Below are 20,128 nucleotides of genomic sequence, written 5' to 3' on the forward strand. Positions count from 1 at the left end.
CCTCCACACATGGGCGCCCTCTCCACCAGGCGAGCTACCCAGGCGCCCGCACTCTCACCCATCTGCTCCAATAAGTAATTACATGATGCTGGGTGGTAATTAGCTGGTGGGGCAGTGGCCACATCTCATGGGCTTCATCTGTCTTTTATACACCGAGGAACGTGTGCGACATGGACATGATTCAGGCAGCTCGCTGTCAGCAATAGCATGTAGCGTCGTCAAGTCAGATTACAGTTGTAGCGAGTCAGCACAGATGTGTAATTAAGGAAGCTGGCGCAGCGGAGCGGCCACTCAAAGCAATATCCCCAAGAGGATTACGGCCTAAGAATTGAGGCATTGTCACAAACACACACACACACACACACACACACACACACACACACACACACACACACACACACACACACACACACACACACACACACACACACACACACACAGAGAAACTGTTTATCAAATAGGGTTCATGTGGGCGTTGGATTGCTTGCTTATAAAGTTACCAGAGAAGAAATAAGTATGCGTTTTGTAAAAGCTAAAGTCGAAGCCTTGAGTGGGCCATTTTTTTCTTCCAAAGACCGCTGTCGAGTTAAGACTTCCAGGATATAAAATGATCCACTCAGCACCAGCATATGCGTCAATATCTTAAAGGAACAGTTCTACATTCTGGGAACGTTTGATACCATTGTTATATTTTTGCGGTAAATATGTAGCTGGAGCCAGCAGCTAGTTAGCTTAGCTTAGCATAAAGACTGAAAACCAGTTGAAACAGCTAGCCTGGCTCAAGGTTAAGGCTAAGGTAACAACATCTGTCTACCAGCACATCTAAAGCTCCTCACTGATTAACATGATATTTAATTTTTGTTTAATCCATCCTAAAAACCAAAGCATAAAAACATAGATTCACTGTTTTGTGCCAAACTGTTTCTTGGTGGTAAGCAGTGACTTCCTGGGTTCTGAGCTCGTTATCAGCAAGTAACGCTCCATAAAACTGCAACTGGTCGTTATGTACAGATAATCAAACAAGATATAACGTGTTATTTAGTGAGCTTTAGAGGTGCTGGTTTTTTGGTTTGGTTTTTTGGTTTGGTTTATTTATGGATATAGAAAGACAACAAGGGGATCCAAGGGACAACATGTAAAAGCGAGAAACACTTTTTTCCAACATGGTCCCTGATGTAAGAGAACAGGACATACAACACATGCCAACACAAAAAAAAATAAAACTACACATCAAAAAACCAGCTAAAACACCATGAACTACAAAACAATAAATTACCCTGTCCCCAGTCTAGATTTTATTTCCCCCTAATTACCTATTTTATTCCATAAGTAGGCCCTAACTTTATGTCTAAAATCCCTTTTCGTTACTGCCATTTTGATATGAAGTGGAAGACTATTCCATAAAATAATTCCTGTATAAAAAAAGGATTTTCTGGCTTCACTATTCACACATGGCACCTTACATGAACGGACACTAGCCCTAGTCTCATGGGCATGTTGAGTATGTACCATTAAAATCTGAAATCCCAAATACTTTGGGGCTACACCATTGATAATACTGTACATATGATTGAGTTTAAGTTGTTCAACCCTAAGCTTAACAGGCAGGAACTCAACCCTCTCAAACTCATTTCTTCCCACATGATACCTAGAAGGTTTAGACAGTATAAAACGGATCATATTATTTTGCATAATCTGCATCTTGTTTTTCATTTTCATCGTTAGGCCACTGTACCATGCTGAACATGCATAGTCAAAATGGCATTGAATGAGTGCTGAGACGAGGAGTTTTTTTATTTTGGAGTCAAACTGTCTTGTATTACGGTATTAAAAAAAAAAGGTGGTTACCTTCACCAGGCTAGCTGTTTTCCTCCCGTTTCCAGTCTGTATAAGCTAATCAGCTGCTTGCTTCAGCTTACCATGCAAACATGAGAGTGGTATCAATCTTCTTGTCTAACTCTTGGCAAGAAAGTGAATAAATGTTAAACTATTGCTTTAAATGTGTTCTACTCTAACTAAAAACTGACCCTACTTCATTTAAATAATTTGAACAAAACCTCGTTTCCCCAACTTGAATGAATGGGCTCTGAATAATGCAGATAACTTCAATAACTACTCCACAGTATAAAGCAGCACAGTTTGCATTCCTCCAAACGCAGCATAAAAGTCTTTTTCCCATTGTGGCTTGCTGGTTTTAATCCATCCTTACAAAGTGATTTACAACTACACCTGCCCTTGACCTATTTGAAGGACTGATTTAGGGATGCTGAGTAGAGATGTACCTATTCTTAGGCAAACATTACATAAACCAGAGATGAATGAGTTGCTCTCTGACACTTGCTGGCTCACCGAGCTGGGGTGGTAGAAATTTATAGAACATGAAAAGGAGGGCATGCTTTTCAGCCATTGTTTCTAGGGCAATCTTTAAGAGGCAGAGTTCCAGAGCAGTTAGTCTTCAGAGTTTGGCTGTATTTGCATAAAAGCTTATACGTGATAAAAAGCAAATTATCAGTCTCTCTACATGACATGAAGAAAGATCTGCAGCAGACATATAGAATAGAAATACAATGTTTAAGTCTAGGGGAACAGCAACAATAGCAAGGTATAGCATAGACATAAAATCTCCTGCCTGTTGATGGATCCGACTAATGCCTGTCTCGTTCTATAATTCCACAGTGACAGTTTAGTTGCTGCTCACTGCACCCACCCAAGAAAGGCTGTCACCGCTCAGAAAAGACATCCCCTATGGACTTCTTTCTACTCAGTCTGGCCAATTAAAATGCTAGATTGTGGAAAGTGCTGTAGCAGCTGCTTAATACTCCTCCTTTTTAGGCACGCTCCCTGTCGGGAGAATTCAGACTGTGTGTGCGCTGCGTCTCTGCTTGGCATTCAGAAAATCTGGAGTCTGATGTTTTTAGTTAAGCAGAAGAAAGAAGACAGTTGCTGTGGAGCAAAGTTTGATGCCTCAGTGCTGACCTTTGCAAAAAATTAGCAAAAAAATATACATGAATATTTCCTTAGTTACACCTAATCAGTAGATATGCAAGTGTGTTGGGGCTTTAATCCACCTTTTAAGCAGTGATTCCCAACCAGGGGTACTTGTACTCCGAGAGCAGAAGCCAGCAGGCAAGTGTTATTTACATAAACTTCTGGTGTACTTACAAACATTCCAATCCATCGTTTTATGAGTACATAACCTATATGTACTAGTGTAGATGTTTGGTATCATTTCGGGCATTATTAGTGGGGTCATTTACGAGATACAAACGTGGGTCCATTAGCCCCTGCGCTAAGCTATTCAGCTGATAACGCTACTCTACGCTAACACTCCCAATGTTAGACCCAGGTGAACAAAGCTTCTGGGGGGGTGTTTGGCTCGAGGTCATGGTGCAAAGGACCCTAGGGTGAAATTACTCTGAACCATCACTTTAAATAAATAAATGACATGCTGCTGGCTGGTAATTAGCTGGCTTAAGGTTTTTGTGTTTTTTATTATTATTAGTTTATTTATCAGGGACAATGCAGCGCATATTATTACATACATAGTTATCAAAGCCATAACAACATGTGTTGATGTGTTGCATAAAAGGTTTCTAGCCAATTGGCTAATTTGCAACCCCAGTTCCTGGTCAAGCCTTTCTAAAAACTAATACAAATATAATTTGTTTTTCTTTTTAAAAATAACTACATAGTGTGAGTTACACAATCATGCAGCAAATATATTGTATACTAATATATCTGTGTCTGCTCTGTTCATCAAATACTGCAAAATTATTTAAGTGGAAATCCTGTAGTTATTTGTATCTTGTTTTTAGCACCACAGAGTATGCTGCTGCTGTGTATTCTGTTTTGAAATGTGTTGTATTTAAAAGCTCCGTCCACTGGTAGCTCTGGCGTCTAGTCTAACAAAAAACATACCCACACTGCAGCAAGAACTTGCTTTAGCTTATCAAAGTCACATGTGTCCAGCAACCGGAAAGTGTGACATCAAACTATACCTATTACAGGGATTAATATACATGTAGGTAGACAGAACAAATGTACTGCAGCCTGACATTATTGGGACGAGATCCCAGAACAGAGCAAGAAAACAGGGAACAGGCCTGCTGCTGCTGCTTCTGCTGCTGCTGCTGCTGCTGCTGCTGCTGCTGCTGCTGCTGCTGCTGCTGCTGGGGAACTGTCCGTGGTGCTGAAAGCATGGCAAGAAAACAATGAAGAGGCAAAGCAAAGATGTGTTGGTGCTGAATGAACAGCACATGTGGAGTGCAATATCCATTAATATATATATATATATATTAATTAATTAATTAATTAAAAAGACATCTGTGTTGCACCGGCGATTTCTTGTCCTGCCCTGGTTGCACCGGATTGTTGTGGTTTGCAGAAGTGCATAGAATGACATTGATAAGGCATGGTCACAAGCATGATGGCTCAGTGGTTAGCACTCACAGCAAGAAGGTTCTGGGTTCCAACCCAGGTCATCTCAGTCCATTCTGTGTGGAGTTTGCATCTTCTCCGCGTGCTTGCGTGGGTTTCCTCTGGGTGCTCCGGTTTCTTCCACCATAAAGACATGCATGCTAGGCAACTAGGCAACCAGTCGGCTAACTGAAAATTAGCCGACTGGGTAACACTGGCGCATTTACAGAAATGTTCATTAATGTGCTTTGTCCTAATCAGATAAATAAAACAGGACATGATGTCATTCAGCTTGAAATAAACATTTTTTTGTAGTTATATAAAAGTCATTCATGGAAGCAATAGTGAATTCTGAAGGAAAATTATTGAAAGTTGAGTTTAGTTGCTTGCACATAATGTACTTTAATGTTGTAATCTATATATGCTTTCTTACATGGATCCAAAGATAATTCAAGCCATTTACTTTACAAACAATCAATTCAACATTACACACTTATATTTCCTATATGACAGTTGGAGTAATGAATAAGAAAATAAAATCCACCCATTTGTCCATACTAAGAGCTGCAAAGGACTCAAATGTTCTTACAAGAACGTGGTGGAATATTAAGTTTAGTGTTGGTTGTGTTTTGTGTTTGGTTAGTTCCTCTACAATATTAACATCCAAATACATGAATAATTAAAACAAAATGTATTTGAATACATCATGAAGTCACTTATTCACCTTTTTATGTGAAAGGTGAAGGGATGTAAAGTTAAGTCATTCTTAAATTCCCTCTCTTTTTATAATATATACTGTATTCACATTTCTATTTTTATTCCTCTGGTTCTTTTGTGCTTACATCTTTCCTCTAGTATGCAATATATTTTTTTTTATTCTACGGTCTGTTCCTTTCCTTTCAAGTTAGCTAATCACTAACCTTTGTGCTCTTTTTAAACTCCAGTCAGCTGTTTCTATATATTGCAGCCCAGGATGCCATTTCCTTCAACCATCCACATCAGTAGTCCTGAAATCACACGATGACGGCTCTGGGGAAATTAATTTAGCTAACACCAAAGTCTGACTCATGCTTGCTTTGAACTTGTTAACTAGTGTTGAACTACAGTAAGTAGACCTGCAAGGCTTTGACCTATGTTCAAAGAACTAAACCGATTTTGTGTCTGCTGCAAAGAGCAGATTTCCACCCAACTTCGGACTGAAACATGATGATGTCCCTTATTTGTTACAGATCTGAAAAGAAATCCAGTTACATACAGTTTTTTTCTGCCTCCATGATGCTTCACTTCTTCCAACACCTTTTCATGTCCTTCTCACAGACAGTAATTTCTTGTTGGGAAATGCCCAGGGCCACCGGGGCTACCCCATCGTCTACTGCTCTGACGGCTTTTGCGAACTAACGGGCTTCACAAGAAGTGAGGTGATGCAGAAGAACTGCAGCTGCCGCTTCCTGTACGGGGCTGACACCAGTGAGCATGTTGCCCAGCAGATGGAGAAGGCTCTGGAGAGCCGAGAGGAGTACCAGGCCGAGGTCCACTTCTGCAAGAAGAATGGTGGGTGCATGGCAAAGAGGATAGAGTATCTGGCAATTAGCATTTCTTTCATCTTGTGTTCAGTTGATTAAACTCTTCTATAAACTGGGGAAATAACAAGACTTTTTCCTGGATCCTGTTGTGGTTTGATCAGGCTGTGAATGTCTTTTCAATACATTGTGAGATTTCTTTTTTGTTCTCAACATCACGAAGAGCACATTTATTTTTAGATAAGAGCTGGACAGTTTGGTTGGATTGTGAATCTGCACACTAATCCCAAACTTGAAATACAACAGGTCAACAGTGCAATATGTGCTCTTTTGCAGAGTTAGTGCTCATTATTAGTAATACAAAACCATCAAATCGAGTGAAAATCTGTAGTCAGTTTATTTTAGTTATCTGTTCAACATGAGTGCAAATGGTGCTAGAAGGAGTGAACTTGTGTGCTGGAATAACAGTCGGTCTCAAATACGTATTTCCAATCATACTTTCTAATGTAGAAAATGCTGAACAGAGTAATGTACATACTGTCTATGTGTGTGTTTATTACTGTAGCTCAAATCCATTCCTTCTAGCTCATCCTTCTGACAAAGTATTGGGCTCAAAATAAGATGTCATGCATGAAAAGAGAACACTGTTCAAGCCTCTTTGATGGGCACACAGGATTATGTTCCCGAACCTGCAGCCTCAAAGTGTGTGAACTGTTAACTACGCTGATGGATTAACAAATCTGCTATGTAGTGTAGTATTTTTTACAGTAAGTAACAGTATATGACAGTGCCGATACAACTGAGTATAAAGACATGATCATTTGTAACATGCCCAAAAGTAAGATAATGCAGTCTCACACACATGAGCAATAGAAAAGAAAAAGAGAACAAAAACTGTGAAAATGAAAGAAAAGCAATTAAATTTAAAAGCTATAAAATGGCAGATATTCATGATAGTTACGGTATTAGCAGGCTTTTAATGATAAAGTCAGACACTATAGAAATTCAGGAGACACACACACACACACACACACACACAGTCTGAAAGAAAATAGTGAGAAATGCCTGTCACAATCAGCCAGAGCCCAAAGTGTCATTTTCACAATGCTTGTTTTTCCAAACAATAGTAGAACATTCAAAATTATAAAAAGAAAGAAATATTGTTGAAATTATTAAAAAGAAAAAGCATCAAATACTCACATTTGTGAAGCTGGTACCATGAAATGACTTAAACGATTATCAAAATGTTTCCAATTAATTTTCTGTCAATTAAGTTATTGTTTCAGCTGTTCTTGCACAGGTACATACTGTTGGGTAGTTTAATTTATAACACAGAATCATATTTTTCAAGCTCTTTGTAAGTTTTGTATGCAAAAATCTTAATTTGTAAAGTAACCTCAAATTTGTAAGTAAAGTACCTAGTGAGTAAATGCACTTAGTTACATTCCACCATTAGCTGTTTGCAAACACAAATAGCTTATCTCATGTTGAATATTAACACCCACAGCCTTGTGCTAAAACACCACCATCTACACTGTTTTCTTCCAATGCCTAACACACACACACACACACACACTGGGGACATATATAAAAGATGTGAAACATCTGTTTGGTGGCAGAGCACAGTATCTGCAGAGTTGCTAATGAGCATGCTGGGTTATGGTAAGGTCTTGGATCTTTGGTGCTTTTCCCCTGCCTGACTTGTTATAACCAATCCTCTGACTTCCTCTTTCTCTTTGTGCACAATCCACCCGAACATGATCCATATCTAATTGGAGGTATATTTTTAGAAAGGCTATGCCATACTTGTCAAGTATCAACAGCTCAGAAATGGTGAGAACTGATATGATGTGGAAAACCACAGGCCTTGGTATGAAGAACTGATGTCATTAAGGAGATGCATAATATTTACATTGTCTGTTGCCTTTATTCACTAAATGAAGATTTCTGTTCCAGGTGTGGCCTTCTGGTGTCTGCTCGACATTGTGCCCATAAAGAATGAGAAGGGCGAAATGGTTCTCTTCCTCTTCTCATTCAAGGACATCACCGACACCTATGGAAGGGCCCACCACAACAGCAAGAAGGATGGTAGGCTACAAGCCTTGATTACAAAAACACCCTTTATTTGCTTACTCTGAATGAGCATGAATTACGAAGGGTCATTGTCTGGCACCCAGCTGTCATTTTCTCCAAGCACTCTTCTTCATCACTGTCACTTTATGCCCCTCAGTTTTTGTTCTGGCTGGCATTCGTGCACTGAACTCAGAGAATGTTTTTCCAATGGGGAGTTTGATTTGGGCAGCAGAGTGGAACCTGGACTTCACAAATATCAAGCAATATGCCAGGGGAAATCATTTTGATATAATGAAATCAAATGAAAGTCAAGTCAGTTGTGTTTTTGTGTCACTTGTGTAACTATTACAGGAATGATTGTTTGGCATAAAAACCTGACAGAGTTTGGCCATTAAATGACACAATGTTCCTCACGGTTCTGTGTGACAGTTTCAGAGGACAAGAGGCACAGGAGGAAGAGCAGCTCTCACTTCAGCGAGGCCAGGAAGAGGGGACGCACCATGTTGTACCAGCTGACCAGCCAGTTCTCGAGGGGAGGCAAAAGAGAGGCCAACCTGGGTGGCGTGAGTAATTTTATACAACTCTGACATACTTCCTAAATTGGCTGTGATGGCATTTGTATGTGTGCCCTGAAATACCCTCTAAGAAAATAAACAGGAGTTACTCAGAAGTGAAGCGCCCTCAATCTTTATCTTGAATTATTAATGTTAATTTCTAAAAGATGAGTTTTTAAGAAGACAATATGAGGGACGTCTTGACCCAGATTCCCAAGAGTGTGGCTTATCTCTGGAAATTTCATCAAATTATGGGTTTACTATTTTAAGTCTCCTGAATGATTTTAATCTTGCTTCTCTTGCATTTATTTGCATGGAAGCTGTTGTTTGGTTACTTCAGATGGACACATAGCGAGGTCACTGTGGCAGCAGTGACTGCTGGGTGGCACAATGTAGTTGTCAGTGACAGTGAGGTTTTATGGGTCTTTTTTTGGGACTGTAAGGACATGGCAACATTTCGCCATAGGGGCTCCATGATGTAGGTCATTATATCACCAGCATCATCCATACAGGCCAAAATGCTGTGTCTAGTACTTTTATATATTATCATATATATGTACAACCTGTTGGATAATGTGAAGGATAAAATAGTCTCATTGCATATAGATTGCAACCCTTTTTTTTTTTGCAATCTATTGTATATTATTTCTTTTTTGTGTGTTTCAAGTACATTAAGAGGCCTTTTGTTATTGTGAAATAGACCTGAGCTATGGTCTGCTTCATCGCCTCTTGTTTTATTTCCACAGATCAAAGGCCTTCGTAGGCTTTGAATAATAAAGTCGTGCTACACTCCAAGCAAATGTTATTCATTAGATCAAGCTCCTGTTTTGCTCTCAGATACCAAAGAGGAGCAGTTTTTCTAGCAGAGCACCATTTTGAGATAATCCCGCTCCCTCCCTGCAGAGGCTCAGTTACCAACTGGGTATGTACTCAGACATGTCATTCACAATGTGGCGGTGCATCCCAGGGGGCTAAAAGCAATTCAGAAGGTTTCAGGGGCAATTTAAAATGTAAAAGAAATTGCTGGAAACATGTGAGAGATGTGTGATTCAAGTGGCTAATATTAGAGTTTGAAAATGAAAAATAATAAGAAAAAAAGTCTGTTGTGTATTTTTGGTTCCTGAAAGCACTTTAACTTTTACTGGTAATGGTACACCCCTTACTTATTACCGACATTTTGAGCTTCATTTCTTAATGCTAGTACACATATTGCTAGAACTTGCAATAACAGAATGAGAATCTGACATGAATTCTTTTCTTTTGCACACTTTTATCATTCAAACACACTATCATTTTCCAGTGACCAGTCAAACATGTTTGCCAACACCAGCTATTCATAACACAAAGAAAAAGAGGTGGAGGAATGAAAGAAAAGAAGGAATGGAAAAAAAAATTCTGTCGACTGACAGAAAATGTATTAATTATTTAAATAATTTATCAAGCAATGTCAAACATTGTCTTATCTTATTCTCAAATGTAAGAATATGTTTTATATCATTGTAACACAAGGAACCTTGTTTTTTTTTGTTAAATGTTGGTCAGACAAATCAAGCAATTTGAAAAGGTCACCTTGGCCTCTGGTAAACTGTGATTTCCATTTATAAAAAAAAAAAAAAGCACCTTAATTGCAGTTAGAACGTTTCTGAAAAGACAATAAAGTGATAAATACCCTCACATGAACCTGACCTGCATCCTGTTAACACCTCCAGTAACAAAAGCTCTGCTGCTGCTTTCAGACCCGACCTGCAAGTGTCTTCATGAGTTCATGTGCTACACCTCCCCTCTGTTTGCCAAACCTCCTGCTGCCCTGCTTCCAAACCCACCTACTTACAGATGGCACTGTTCAATGACACCATACCCTTCCTTATAGCACACACACACACACACACACACACACACACACACACACACTTCACACATACATACACAGACAGACAGTAAATGATTGCTTGAGACAAACATATGGTAAACCATCAACACATTGAGAATCATATGCACAACATTTATTCAAATTTTATTCCAGCACCCTCAGTGAGAATGAATGAATGAATGAATGAATTTATTTGGTCATTAGTTATAACCAAAGGGTAGGGTTAGAAGCTTCAGCTTATATAACGCCCCCCCCATTGTCACATTTTTAAAACAAGTTAAAAACATACCTACATCTACCTACATACATATATACATACATACCTACATACATACCCACAAACATACATACACACATACATACACCCATTAAGGGTCAGTGCTTTATATATATATATATTACAACTGCCATCTTAAGGTAAATAATATCATAATTAATGAGGACAACTATAATGGTAATGGTTTTTTTGTCATCATCAACATGATTATCCACCTTCACACACAATAATACTCAATGTCTATACTTATCTAGTATCATGTCTTTAAAACCTTTTTTAAATTTAAAAAAGGTTTTAAAGACATGATACTAGAGGGTGTACGAAGGTGTACGAGACTGTATTTTCACACCAACACAGTGTCTCTTTCTCTCTCACACATCAAGATAAATAAAATGGAATGTGCGCTGTGTTTACAGCCTGCTCCCTGTCTCTCATTCCCTCTCCTTTTCGTACGCACACGCCCACCACTGCTCCCCCATGCTACCTCTACCACCAGCCGAATTACCAATTTAAAGTGTTTTTTAATTCCCACTGAGATTTTATTTGTGCATCCTCACAAAAAGATTGCAGAAGAATAACCTATAACTCAAGATTTGACATAAAAATCAAAGTGTAGGTAAGAGAAAATTCAATGTAGCGTGGTAAACACAGCATAATAAAGATCTTATTTTAACTAACTTTTTCAACTTTTGAGACACTTTTCAGTAAGTTCCATGCAGATGTGCAGCTAATGTTGCATCAAACATATCAGTAATTAAAATTCCTCCAGTTGTTTCATGATTATATGTTTGCACATACATACACCAGTCAGCTATCCTCAAACAGCCATTTTCCAAAAGTGTAGGCATCAGTTTTTATTAGATCCAATTTCATTGGACTTTTTCTTCATGCACTCCTCGGCTGACACATTTCATAAAATTGCCTCCTCATAAAACATAATATCAATTCTAAATGAAGCTACTGCTAGGAGCGCATCTATGTTCCCTAGCCAATATATTTTTAATATGACACATTAAAGACACATTTTAAAGGGTTTTATGTTGTGTTTTTCCCGATATCAAATGTTCAATGTGTTTCCCTGGGTCAGTATGTTGAAATCACCCACATACAGCTTATAGTCTACTGATGTTATACTCCTTGAAGCCTGCGCCCTTAGATTTGCAGGCAAGACAATGTTCTTGATATCTGCATATTGGCTGAACAGATTTTTACCATCTCCCTTTGTTGCAATTTTAACTGCAAAGATAACCCTTATTTACCAATCTCTTATAATGATAGTTTAGATCAATAACCGCCCTGGGAACATAGGGATGACCCTCCTGCTGCTGATAGTAAAATTATAATAAAGAAGAAAATATTCTGTTTTATCCTTTTTTGTTTGGGACCAGTTACTTTATCTCCATATTAAAAACATCATCACACAGTTACACATAGTAGACAACATGTAGAAGCATATCTGGAAGAAAAAAAAAATAGTATATATCCAATGACAGCCATATGAAAAAGTAAATTACGTATACAAATAATGTAACGTTATCTAAACATAATAAACAATGCCATCAATAAGTCAATATTACGTTATTCAGGGGTTACAGAAAATTAAAATATAACTTAGCAGCATGCGTTTATTTTTTTGTTTGTCATATCATAAGAGTTAACGTATCATGTACAAATTGAATTCAACCAGAAAAATGTAAAGATTTGGGAAGGACTTAGAGAATCTTGCCTTTTATTAGCTAGCTATATTTTCAACCGCTTGAGCACATTCTAGATCAGTGCTGACGTTATTTTAAACTGCAGGTAACCATAGCATCAGCACTTGATCCCTTATGCCAGTTGGCTAGTTTAGCTAAGATTCGGATGTAACAAAAAACAAAAACAAACTAAAAACCTAGCTAGCTAGCTTAACAATAACGCTAACGTAAATTAAACTCACTACATAGAAAAAATGGGGGAAGAAAAGACACGTTTGACAATGTGGATTCAGGTAAGCAAAACGATGGACTGTAACTTTTAACTTTACTAACGTTAAATAAAATAATTGAGTGAGCCACTCAAGCCAGACACTTCCACCAGCCAGCTAGCTATCGCTATATCGTTCACTCCCAAGCCTATGGCGAGTGGATTGTGTCATTCAAAGGATAACCAGGAGAAGGAGAAGGAGCAGGCAAAAAAAAGAAAAAGAAAAGAGGAGCAGGCTACCCTCCCCGTCGTCGCCAAACCGTGTGGAATTTTGAATTGATTTAATAGGGATTGCAGACGAGCGACCAGCGGCGACTAGGCGGCGAGTGCATGAACAAACATTTTCCGGCGGCGATGTGGCGACGGCGTATGTTTAGAATTCCCATCAAATTTACACCTACTAAAGACGTCTAAACTAGCTAAGTACGTCGCCTTACAAACGTGTGAAACACACGCCTTCACTATCTAAAGACGTCTGAACTATGTACATCGTCAGGGTGACTTGTCCCCTAATATTGATAACTAGAGTACAGTACAGTATATTGTCATTGTTTAGATTCACATTTTGTTAGTGTTCTTTTGCTTACTTTCTGGTTCTTATGTGTTACTCATAATGTGTGGCTAATAATATCCTCATGCTTATAAAAAAAGTATTAAACTGCTGAATGAACACTTAAAATGTCTCCATGGCAACAAGAGACAGATGCCGTTTGAACAACAATCATAAATAAAATTAGCCTGACGTGGTCATACTCAGATTCTAGTCAGAATGTGAGTCTGAAACCGCTCCATTGGGCTGCGATTATGGGGCGTGTTCCAACCGAACCAGGAAAAAAAATGCCTCTGCATTCATTGGATAGACCTACAACCAATCAGAGCAACGGAACTCAACTCAGCTGTCAACAGAACTCAACACTGTGTATCGTCTCCATAGCAACCACTCTTTGCACAATGCATTCGTTCTAACTTCCGACTTTTAGACCTTTTTGAAGCTGGATATATCATTTGTTGCGTGTAAATATAAATGTGGATAACGTTAGTGATAGTGACATGCTCGCTACAGTCGCATTTCTAGAGATGAATCGGCGAAAACACGTTTTATTTCTCTGATTCACGGCTTTGTTCTAGCGCCGCTGGGCGCTCCCTCTCTTCAGTCTCTCTCTATGTCTCTCCACCATATAACGCTCTCTCTCTTCAGTCTCTCTCTATCTCTCTCCACCATATAACGCTCTCTCTCTTCAGTCTCTCTCTATCTCTCTCCACCATATAACGCTCTCTCTCTTCAGTCTCTCTCTATCTCGCTCCACCATATAACGCTAGCATGCTTTCGGGCAGTTGTTGAGGCTCCTCCGCTGAGGATTTTAAAATGAATGCGCTGTCGATATCTTCTGTAACAGACGCGATGGTGGAATCTACACATCTCAACAAATTCAACCCAAGCGTTCTTTGGTGACGTGGTTGATTCTGTTACTGTTGATCATCTGTCCGACAATCTGATTGGTCCGAACAGATCGTGTTCGGGCAATAATTTCTTCTCAACGGAGCGACTCCAGACCGAACTTCCTGACCTCGAATTTTGTGGGCGGGGCTAAGTTCGGCTGGCATCCAGGCTAAAATAAAATAGCAATTTGGCATTTAACAAAAATCAACAACAATCATCAACTGTCTTACACCTTAGGACCGTAACGAAGGTATAGTCACAAGATATATGATCAAAATCATAAAAATAACAGCTTATATAGCAGGGGAGCTTGCAGCCTTAGTGATAGTTGCGTCCACTTGTTACCCAAAATGAACGTCAATTCACTCAAAAAATACAAACAAATGAACTATTAAGGGTATTCAACGTTAAAACAAATATGAAGGTTCTTGATTGACATTTACCCATTACATAATAAATAAGTCAGTGATTTGGCTGGTCTTAGCTAGGCCAAATAGCTAGATAAAGAACACAAAGAACATAAAGAAGAGAGCCAGCCCACACAGCGAGACGTGGTGCCTTTGACTCAAATCGATTTTTTTTTTAATTGGGGGTCTCTGCAAAGATACTAAATAAAGAACTTACAGTATATTTCGGATTTTTATCAGAAACTGCTTTATTGGCCAAGTAAGTGTAAACACAAGGGAATTTGAGTCTGGCTAGGTGTTGCTTTCAACAAAGAAACAGACATAACGTTATGGCTAAAAACAAAGAAACAAGGTAACGTTAAACATGAACGTTTCACTACTGTGTAGGCTACAGATATAAGTTGTATATAATAAAGTGTATACATGCATACATATACACATACGTACATAAAGTTACATGTAAATAGATCTATGAAGCTTATAAACAGTAAGGCAATTAGTGCCGAATGATACAGTAGATGGAAGGTTATCCATGTTTAATATGGTTAGAATTCATCCATCAACATGTGCGCAGGTCACATAAGCTGATGAGATACTACAATTTAATTCATCGTATTATTTTTATACTGTCAGTAGGCTACTTTTAGAGCAACTTGTATAATGGCTAAAGGGCCTGGAACATGTATTGAATGAATTGAAATACATTTAAACTTATAGGCCATATAGTCTTACTGTATATTGAACTTGAATTCACTCAATACATTTTTTTTTGGGGGAACGTCTGGCGATGTACACTGGCGACGGTGTAGTCAATCCACACGTTAGAGTCACACGACAGTCTCCTTTGGTAGGTTATCCGTGGCACTATCCACTCGCCATACCAAGCCTATTTGTAACTCTTATAAGGTTACCGACAACGTTATCTTGACGTTGGATAACGTTAACGCACTCCACTGTCCTGTTACAGACGTGAACTAATTCCACAGACCGTTGCAGTGCGTCACTGAAGAATGAATGAAGCTAGGGGAAACTCAATGGTATTTTTGCTATTTAAAAAAAAGAAAAGAAAAAAGTTTCTGTTCTGGCGGGGTACTGTATAATTATAGGTGGAAACACTGTTATGATTGGAAATCTAGAGAGTTGGGCTCTGTCTTATTACCATCCTCTTCAGTGTACTCAGTACCCCTCTGTTATAGCTTCAACGCTATTCTCTTTCTCTAACTAGCTACTGCTTTCACACGTTTTCTCTCCCTCTCCATCTGTTACTCTAACCCAGGGGTCACCAACCTTTTCTAAACTGAGAGCTACTTCATGGGTATTGAGTCATACGAAGGGCTACCAGTTTGATACACTCTTCTGAAATAACAAATGTGCTCAGTTTGCCTTTAGTTCTAAATGATTATTAATGATTAATGATAGTTATATATGATTATTAATAGTTATATATGGTTATTAATGATTAATGCTACTCATCTACGTGAAGACACTGATCATGTTAATGATTTCTCGCAATAATTATCAACAATGACTTAACAAGGTGGGAAACAGATAATCTCAATATTCAATTTTCATTTTTAGAACAGGACTGAGGGCTACTCATGTGGTCCTTGGGGGCTACCTGGTGCCCGCGAGCACCGTGTTGGTGACCCCTCCTCTAACCTCTTCTCCTTTTGGCTCATCCCTCTGGATCCTGCTGTCTCTCCCCTTATTGTCTATCTGTCACTTGCTTTTGAATTCCTTCTACCGCTTCCTCTTTCTTTCCAGCTGAAAAATTAAAGCCCTACATCAACTCCAACCTCCAATAATTGTGCAATAAAAGTGCAATTAGTAACGTTAGGCCTACTTGTACTGAAATCGAGAACTTCTATTTCTAAAAGTTAATACATTGCCACAATCCAAAGGGAAATATTCTTCATTTTACATATAAAATATCCATGATTCGTTTTTTTAATATACTTAAATACAGAAGTTCAAATTAGCTCCAGCTACAACATTAAGATGCTAAACACAAGAATGCATCAGTAATATTAACACTGACAAGGGCCATTTTTCTGTATAATGAGTACTTTTGATACTTAGGTATGTTTTACTGATTATACTTTTGATATGGTAAATGCAGGACTTTAACTTGCAATACCATATTTTTACATTGTGGTTTTGCTGCTTTAATTTAGAAAAAAATACTTCTTCCACCATTGACGTCCTCTCACTCTGAATATGAATACATTTTCCCATTCTGTTTTCCATCTTTTCTGTCCGTCTGCCCCTCCATCTTTCTCATACTTCTCTCTCTCTCTCTCTCTCTCTCTCTCCCTCCCTCCCTCTCCCTCCTTGTCTCAATGTCTTCCTCTGCCTCCACACCTACCAGCCACATCTACTCTGACTACAGTAGATCGCTATTTGTAGCCCATCACCCTGCCAGGCAAGGAAGAAAAGGGGGGAGCTATACTCTTGCTGGAAAACACATTGATATGTATCTTTAGATGAGAGTACATCCCTATGGTGCAGTCATAAAACATAGATAGAGGTGGCAAGTAACTACTTTAAAGCAGTAATCTCAGATGTTCAATTAAATAAATGTCTGTTTAGTCACTATCGTTGAAGAAGGTAACAGAATGATGATTGGGCCTATAGCCCACTGATGAAAGTTTTGCAATATTTATATATTGTCAGTATTATTTTTGGTGGGACATTTTCCAGAAAACTGCAGAGAATTTTTTAAATCATGGTCCCATTGATTTATTTTTTTTTAAAGCAGGGGGTGCTTTAGGGGCACGGCAACACGCCGACCTGTCAATTAGGACAGAGGCTTAGCAATGTTAGTCAATGGCACTGTGTACACTAAAATAGCTGAACTGAACTTGTTTTTGGGCGTTGCCCATGTTTTCATCTTAAACATTTACCCTCTAACTGTGTATTTTCAGAACATTTTGGTCACCAAAAAATGTCTTGTTCAGCGTTCTGCCAACCAGAACGCTTTGTCAAAATATGGTCACTTCTGGCTCCAAAATACCAAAAAAACGCAAGGTAGGGCACGGAGCAGAGAGGCGCAGAGTAGCGAGGCGAACCGCAGCGCTGGTAAATGTCATCATTGCTTTGGGAATTGGTTGCGCCTTGAAAGGTCAGTGGCAACAAGGTCAAAGTTGAAATAATTAAAATTTGAATTCTCGGTGGCAATTCTGAGCTGTGTGCGACACCAAGGGTAGCGCTCCACCTAATTGGCCAGCACAGAGCAGTTTCACCGCAGATCATGTATAAGGTTTCCCACTTTAAGTATCAGTAATTTAAAGATATCTCATTCAAAAATGGAAATCTGTTAACTAATTTAAAAATAATTAATTTTTTATTTTAAGACCGCAGAGGTTTAAATGGTCTACCACACACTAAATTGCCTCCTCAAAAACATGTTCAGCTTGGGTTTTTCCTTTGCCTGAAGGCTTTGATTTGCTGTTTTGTCTGTTCTGGCAGTTTTGATGCTGACAACCCATGATTGTATCAGCTACTCCACAGCGCTGTAAGATAGGTCTGGCATTGCGAGACTACAGCTACTGTAACCACGCACACTGACAAGTAGCTCAGGCTTGATTTTAAGCACTTCCCAGGGGAGAGCCACAATTGCCTCTTTTCACTTGTCAAAGGGCTATGAATCTGGAGGCATTTTTTAAGTTATGATTTAAATACGTCTGACTGTGAAATACATGGCCTGTGCGCTCACATCTTTCCCTCAGTTATCTTTTTGTTTTTCTTATTATTTTTGCCTCTGCAAACTCGCGCACAAACACTTTCAGACAGCGAATTTTTTGTCTCTCGTAACACAATTTATTGAAGGAGAAAACTGGATTGTTGAAAATAAGTGGACTGATCCTACAATCACATAATAAGTACTAAGCAAAGCAGAGTCAATTGAGGCTTGCAGGCTTGTGGTCATATTGCAGTTTGTATTGTTTTGTACTCCCACTGCATTGTTGGAAAAGAAAATAGTATTTTGTGGTATACATTAGAGGCTGAGGATCCTCTAATCTAAATGTGTGAGCCTTCTGAGGGAAATTTTCTTTGATCATGCTGTAATGAAATCACACTTGACCATAAGTATGTAATTACCATAAGAAAGTAACTTATCTTGTATTTGATCATGCTGAATCATTTATCAATGTTACCTGAGTGAATCTTGACCTGATTGAACATACAAAGGCATTTCCCATCTGAATGTCATCAGAAGATTCTTACCTCTGGTTGGTTGGACCCTTTGTCTTGAGAACAATGTCATGCAATACACAAACTGAAAGAAACCACCCTGACCAGAGGGGGTGGACCAAGCCAAGGTATAAACAGAGAGAGCACCTTTCCATCGGTGTGCATATTACAAACTAACCTTTGTCTTGTGTACCATGCTCTGAGCATTAAAAGTTTGACAATACTGTAAGAGATTTTTGTCTCGTTCCTCATTGTCAGAGTGGGATTACAAAATTGCCACGACAGCCTCTTCCCCATCAAGGACAGGCTTTTATCAGTGCTGCAGCCCAAAGCATGTTGGGAGATGTAGTTGTAACAGTAAGCTCTCGGCTAAAGCGTGAGTTAATGAAGTGCGAAGACCAGCTGTAGCTGTGTAACATGCAGTCCCATGTGTCCCTGTAGTGCTGGGCTTTTCTTTTCTAATCATCGGGATGTGCTTGGATGACCGCCTCGAGTGCCAAAGGTCAGGTGGACGCACTGACCTCTATGTTGTAAGGCAAATTAAAAAAAACAGTCCAGCTTTTGCTGACATTGCTTGAACTATCTTTAAAGTGGCTACAGCTGTTGGTGACAGTCAGCATAGTTTTTCTGCTAGATTTTCCACTGTGGTTACAAGTGACTGAGGGATACTGTGAGGAATCACTCATCTCTTGACGGGAAATTGTCCAGTGTCAAGCAGCCATTATCAATTCAGTTTTGAAAGTGTTTTTCTCTAGAAACAATTTGAACCTTTTTTGCTTCCAATATTATGACTGAATGAGATATTTCACTCGCGACAGTTTGAAGATTCCTTGCCTTTATTCGTACAGTAGAGTGTGTCATTGTTCTCCGGTTTTTCTCCTCTTTTTGAAGTACAAGAAAAGGTTGTCCATTGTCTCGCAATTACTTAATTGCTCAAATAGTCAGTCTATTCCCTCCAAGTCAGCTTCAGAGAGCCCTTACAAAAAAAATTCAAGTTAAGACTTGACCAGCCTCCTTGTTTGCTTGCCCACACCTGTTTGTGAAGTGGCCACATTGTTCTCTGATGGATTACTACTCATTTATCTCTTCTTTCTGTTTCCCTCTCACCACTGTTGAAGGTAATAGCTTCTCCTCCTGTCTCCTAAACATGGTTAAGGCTATTATGTGCCAAGTGCATGGCCCTATTTGAGAACTGCACTCTTATTATGTGCCAAATGGATCCCCCTCCCCCCCATCTCATCAGCAATAGCAATTTATGCTTTCTGCAATTTATGCTTTTCCCAATGAAAAAATTAAATGAGTGGAATGAATAAGAATCACTTTAAAAAAATGAAAAGCAGCTGATGACCATTGTACTGTACCACCTGAGACTTAAAACACTAATGGCATTTGGAAGGATGAAGTTAAACCAAGG

The 20,128-nt window shown here is 39.0% G+C and overlaps 1 protein-coding gene across 2 annotated transcripts in view; it reads left to right on the forward strand.

Moving 5' to 3' along the window:
• The window catches only part of kcnh4b (potassium voltage-gated channel, subfamily H (eag-related), member 4b), a 48,511-nt gene that overhangs the window by 9,138 nt on the left and 19,245 nt on the right, over positions 1 to 20,128 (forward strand). The window contains exons 3-5 of one of the 2 annotated variants that reach the window (XM_039789277.1): positions 5,734 to 5,967; positions 7,893 to 8,024; positions 8,439 to 8,572. In XM_039789277.1, the coding sequence (XP_039645211.1) occupies positions 5,734 to 5,967; positions 7,893 to 8,024; positions 8,439 to 8,572 (500 nt within the window). Of the gene's footprint in view, positions 1 to 5,733; positions 5,968 to 7,892; positions 8,025 to 8,438; positions 8,573 to 12,477; positions 12,698 to 20,128 lie in introns of those variants that run through there. The other variant, XM_039789279.1, reaches the window with a different exon arrangement.

The sequence above is a fragment of the Perca fluviatilis genome, chromosome 21, assembly GCF_010015445.1.
Source record: "Perca fluviatilis chromosome 21, GENO_Pfluv_1.0, whole genome shotgun sequence".
NCBI lineage: Eukaryota > Metazoa > Chordata > Actinopteri > Perciformes > Percidae > Perca > Perca fluviatilis.